We start from the raw sequence: 5,624 nt of genomic DNA on the forward strand, positions 1-5,624 counted from the left end.
CGAATATGCAGTCAAAAATTAAAAATTCAAATTTCGGACTCAATATCGCGACGACGATTTTGAAAAATATATGGACTTAACTAAAAATAGTTACTCGGAGGTTTTTGGGGTCGCTGATTACGAATATGTAGTCGAGAATTCCAAATTCAAAATGATGGACTCAATATGGCCGGAAATATTTTGAAAAATATATGGAATCGGCTATTAATAGTTACTCGGGGGTTTTTGGGGTCGCTGATTATGAATATGTAGTCACAATTATCAAAATTCAAACTCTTACAAAATGTGTTGATGGATTATTGTAAGTCCCCATGTATCTCACAAAATGGGGTGCTGGATTATTGAATGTTCCCTTACCTCTTACATATCGAATGGCCAGATAGATAAATTTGCTTACTAGTCTTCATCTGAAAGTTCTAGGTTATCTAAACAATTTATATGAAGATCAAGCTCTTCACATTCATCGAGTGATTCATCTTCAGTATCTGACTCCGTTTCTAAATCTGGATGGCTGACGTTAGTACTTACTGTTAGAATAACGAGTAAATCTTGTACTGCATTCTGGAGATCATTCAGCACATGACGTTTTTTTGAACAACTCTACACTGATCTTCCTAACATAAATCTACATTAATAAGTAGATTTGATTGGATCAAATTAATCCTTTCTTTGACCGTAAATGAAAATATAAGTAAGAATTTTGTAGGTAAGACCGTAATATCTACAAAAATTCTTACGTTGATCTGCGTTTTCTTCGTATTTTTATTTCTCTTTCTCCTCTATCCTTGACCTAGGTTCATTTCTGAAACTAAAATGTAATCATTCGTTCAATATTCAGAACCTCTTATGACCCTTGTAGCTCTTATTATACTTCTGAGTCTCTCATCTGCAACAGAGTCAATCATACCGTGGCTTTGAACTCTGCAAAAAGTATACACGTGGATACAATCGAACCCCAAATATACGAGTTCCGAAGATACGAGTGCTCCACAGATCAGAGCATCCCAACTCCAGAGGAGCGAGCGGAATTACCCTCCCCACTCTATCTCTCCACTCTTTGAAAGTCAGACGCGCTGCCTTGAAGTCGACTTGCGCTTGCGCGTAGTAGGCTTGTGTACGTTCTCACGTATTACCTCAGAAATCTAAGCATCGCAGAAGTGGGAGCCCTTGTCGCGGTAGTATCTTTGGAGTTCCCGATTCCCGAACTTATCGTATCTTTGAAGTTCGAGTTTAGTTTTATGCCTGCATAAGCTCTTTTCTAAATATAAGTTAACTAATCTGTTCCCGGCCTTATTCGCTATCGGATCTATGAAATGATCTAGCCATATATCTCCTCCGTCGCGTTGCAATTTAATCCATCCATTAAAATTTTTATTTAAATTGTTTATTCTGTTTTTGAATAGGATAACTTCATGATGCTGTTCCGAATATAAAACAAAATAATAAATCTTACTTCTAATGAGCAGTCTCATTTTAGTACGACTCAAGCCAGAACTATTTCCAGGGACATGTGTTTTGTCAAAAAATGTCTTCATCTAATCCAAAGCTACGCTTTTGTTTAGATTATTCATTATTTAAAGAATACACCCAACTATGAACTTGATTCGAGAAATATATTCCGCCAGTAAAATCATGAATTCGGTCATTCGATGAGAAGTATGGGAATAAAGCTAGCACAGACAAAATCATGGTTGGTTAAATTTGATAGAACTTTACAGTGTCATTTTTTTTACTCTTATTTCAATCAAACAAATTTTAAACTGTCTTTTTTTAATAAAAATATTTCTTTAACTTGATTTTAATAGAATTTTGTGTTCTCATCTGAAATAAATATGTATAGAACGTTTTGAGCGGATTGGATACGTGGAAATTGACAAAATTGAATTTACAGACTTGACTCTATATGAACACATCCAAATATCCATTCATACATTTACACATACATATATGTATGTATACAGAAACCTAAATGAAGCCCCGTAGTGTAACATAGAGTGTACGATAAATTTACCGATCAATAAATTTGTCAGCAAAAAATGACCATAGTGGTTAACTTGTAAACCCATTGGAATACCATCTTCAGTTTTCGGATTCACGATGCAATTCACGCCAGCATTATTGACAAGAACATCTAATCGATTTTCCGTTTCAAGTACGTCCTTAGCAAACTTTCTAACACTTTTGAAAGAAGCTAAATCCAGGTGTTTTGCCACAATATTTTCGTTACCAGATTTCTCTACGATTTCTTCTGTGGATTGGAAAGAGTGTTACTATAAAAAATCTTCAGGCACGTGGTAATTCAAATTCATTTGTTTAAATGGCTTACTTTTAGCCTCATTCAAGTCTTTTGGATCAACCCCAGCCAAAATAACTTTGGCTCCCCTCTTCGCAAGTTCTACAGCTGTACATTTTCCAATTCCTGAAACATTTTTTTATGATAAATTTCAATTTTGGAGAATCTTTAAAATCCTCATAAAATGATTTTGTTACCTTTACTTGCGCCAGTGACGATTATAACTTGGCCATCTAATCTTTTGCTACTATTGAATTTTCCTTTAGTTATGTTATTGTATATTTTCAATATTATCAAGCACACAGAAATATAAGATAGATACATTATTAGATTCCAGTACGTATTTTCCTGAAAAAGTGGAGAATTTAGTGACTATACCTATTAATTAAAATCGATTAGGAAAATTCAGTTGTAGCAAAACAATAACACTATTTTGTTGAAAAGTCATTGTTTTGTTTAAAAATTCGTTTTTCCCGTTTGAAAAATTCCAGTTTGTTGTTGTTTTAGAAACTTATTTTATTCTTTAAAACTCATATTTTTAACGTGAAAAGTTCTAATTGTTCTATTTTAGTTGCGAATTCTCCTTTTTGGTAAAAAATAAATAAATTTCTTCTTTTTAAATTTCGTTTTTGTTGGGTAAAAATGCATCAGTTTTGTGGAAAATTCAAATTTTGTAGATAAATTTTGTTGTATAAATTTAATCTTTTTTTATTTAAACATAAACGATGACACTTTTTTGTTGAGAATTTATCTTTTTAGGTTACAGTTCAGCGATTACGTTAAAAATTTAATCTTTTTCTGAAAATTCAAGTATATTGTTAAAAAGCTATCTTTTATAGTAAAAAATACATTTTTTTGTTCAAATTAAAATAACAAATTTGAAAATTTTATATTTGTATTTGAAATACTGTTTTATTTCGTTTATAAAAGATCCTACGTTAAAAGTGTCATAAGGTTAAAATGCTGGTATTTGAATATTACTGATTAATGAAAATGAAAAATTACTCAAGGAAAACTCAGGGTATTTGGAAAATAAAGTTCTCGGACACCCTGTCTAATTCTACTAGCAGTAACAAGCAAAACATTTCTGGAAACCAAAAATTACGTACAGTAAGAGACGGGTGGGGTAGAATTATTTTGTTACGGTTTGTTACAAAAGGGAGGGGTTGTCTTAGAGTGTGCCTGTTGGATGCCAATTCTAATTTTTGAAATTAATAAGAAAATCGGCACAAATATAAAATATAAAATATAAGAAGTTTATTTGATGAGTGGACTGTATTTACATCATTTTGAATGGAGGACTATTTACACTAAAAGTTTACATTTTATGCGGTTGTGCTGACTCGAGACAACGAGATGCATCGGTCAGCTGTTAGAGAGATGTTCTCTTGAGGAGATATAATGAAAATCTGCTATACAATGCAACGGACCCAATATCTCTTGGCCATGTGAATTTGGCAAGAAGCCGCATTCGGTTGCCTTCGGAGATTTCCGGATGCCTATACCGATTACCGCGTGGAAGCGACCTTTTATTTCCGATCGCAGTCGGAAAAAGGCGAAGTGAAAAATCCCCAGGGAAAACCTACGAGGATGACGCTCGTTATTTAAGGCCCAGGGGCGCCTGGTTATCCTAAGAGTACCATAAAAAATCATAAACATTAGACACCTAAGATTTACTAGACGGATTAAATCGGTAAAAGTTTCTAAAATCATCTTAAGTCCAAGTCGGTCTTGTCGTAAATAAATTTAAATAAGGAAATTGTAATGGTTGAAATTTTTGCTGGTAATAAACGCCTTATGGAAACGTCCTTCTTCGAAATATGATATAAACAGTAAAAGTTTTCCCGTTCGTATTACATTTTTAGAAATATAAATATTGTTCAGAACTGTACAGTGCCTATAATCTGTTAAATAATTTAAGTACAATCTCTAAGTTGTTGAAAATAATCAATTTTTAAATTATGCATGAGGATTTCGAAATTTCAACCATTTTAATCTAAAGTGCAAAATTAATAACTAAGAATCGATGACGAAGCATTTACATACAAGGACAACAGCTTCATGCTACTTTAAGTGGGCAAAAACTTATTGAGAAGGTTTTTGCCTTTTCTGAAAAATTTAGATTTTATCATTTATATAAGCTGTTTTTATTTCGTTTAATTAATGTTATTTAAACAATTCATTATTAATTAATTAAATTATGATTTATTATTCAATAAATAATAATATTTAGTAATTAATTGAATTCTTTCATTTAGTAAAAATGACTTGTTGTATAATATTATTTCTAGAAGTTTATTTTATAGTAAACAGTATCAAAAACATATGACCTCACCTCCATTTTAATTTTTCGAATAGACAGTTTTGTCTAGAATTATATTAATTCTTTCCTTGTTTTAATTATGTATTATATTAGTTTATATTTTTCCAATAAAAATGAACACGTTTTTACTATTAAAACTTCCAAACAAAACTTTCGAACCGATATCAATATTTAATTCAATAAAAATATATATACAACTTTAATTTACAACACTTCTATTCATACTAAACTTTTACTTCCTGTTAATAATTTCCATATCGATTGAACCGATGGAGAACATAAACTGTAGAGTAGAAATTTTTTCTACATGATTATATGAATATGTGATAATATGAATATGAATAGACCTTTGGAGTTTATTGCTATAATAATCACAGCAAAAAACTGTTCATAATTTCTACCTGTAATTTTCAATATTCAAATATGGTGCAAAAAATAAAAATTACTAGTTTTATGAATTAAATTTTAATATTTACGAATGCAAATGAAAAAACATTATTGTTAGAAAATTTTGCTGAAAAACTTTTTGGTCAAAAAGTCGTTTCGGATAAATTCACATAAATTTTATTTTGTGAATCGATTAATCAATTCCAAATTATATAAATAAAATATTATAATCATATAATAATATTAAGGTTAAACGAAAGCTTCATCAAAATTTAAGAAAGTTGCAAAAATCAATATTATTTTAAAAACGACTTCACTTAAAGGGATACACACGTGAGACATGTGTTAAATGTGTTCATTTAATTTCTTACGTAAAAATAAGATAAAAATGTTTGAAACATTTGGATACTACATGGAAAATTCCAACGATTACAATTATTTTCAATGTATCTGTCAACTGTGCAAAATATTCCTGTAACATTTTTAATGGAAAAAAGCTTGAAGATTATCTGTCTGGGTAATCGTATATTTTTGCAAAAAATTTGATCACTGGCATACTTTTTTTTTCTTTCTTACTTTGCACGTTGAAAAACTATTTTTCTTTTTTTTTTCACAAGACTA

General features: G+C 30.5%; 1 protein-coding gene across 2 annotated transcripts in view; it reads right to left on the bottom strand.

The window, feature by feature from the left end:
- LOC117167663 (retinol dehydrogenase 13-like) overlaps window positions 1–4,883 on the bottom strand; it is a 10,594-nt gene extending 5,711 nt beyond the window's left edge. The window contains exons 1-4 of one of the 2 annotated variants that reach the window (XM_033352755.1): window positions 4,847–4,883; window positions 2,491–2,641; window positions 2,327–2,419; window positions 2,012–2,248 (exon numbers count right to left, since the gene is read on the bottom strand). In XM_033352755.1, coding sequence (XP_033208646.1) covers window positions 2,012–2,248; window positions 2,327–2,419; window positions 2,491–2,617 — 457 coding nt within the window. In that variant the 5' untranslated portion in view covers window positions 2,618–2,641; window positions 4,847–4,883. Of the gene's footprint in view, window positions 1–2,011; window positions 2,249–2,326; window positions 2,420–2,490; window positions 2,642–4,628; window positions 4,811–4,846 lie in introns of those variants that run through there. The other variant, XM_033352754.1, reaches the window with a different exon arrangement.
- Window positions 4,884–5,624: the final 741 nt, after the last annotated feature.

Source organism: Belonocnema kinseyi, chromosome 2 (assembly GCF_010883055.1).
Source record: "Belonocnema kinseyi isolate 2016_QV_RU_SX_M_011 chromosome 2, B_treatae_v1, whole genome shotgun sequence".
Classification (NCBI taxonomy): Eukaryota; Metazoa; Arthropoda; class Insecta; order Hymenoptera; family Cynipidae; genus Belonocnema; species Belonocnema kinseyi.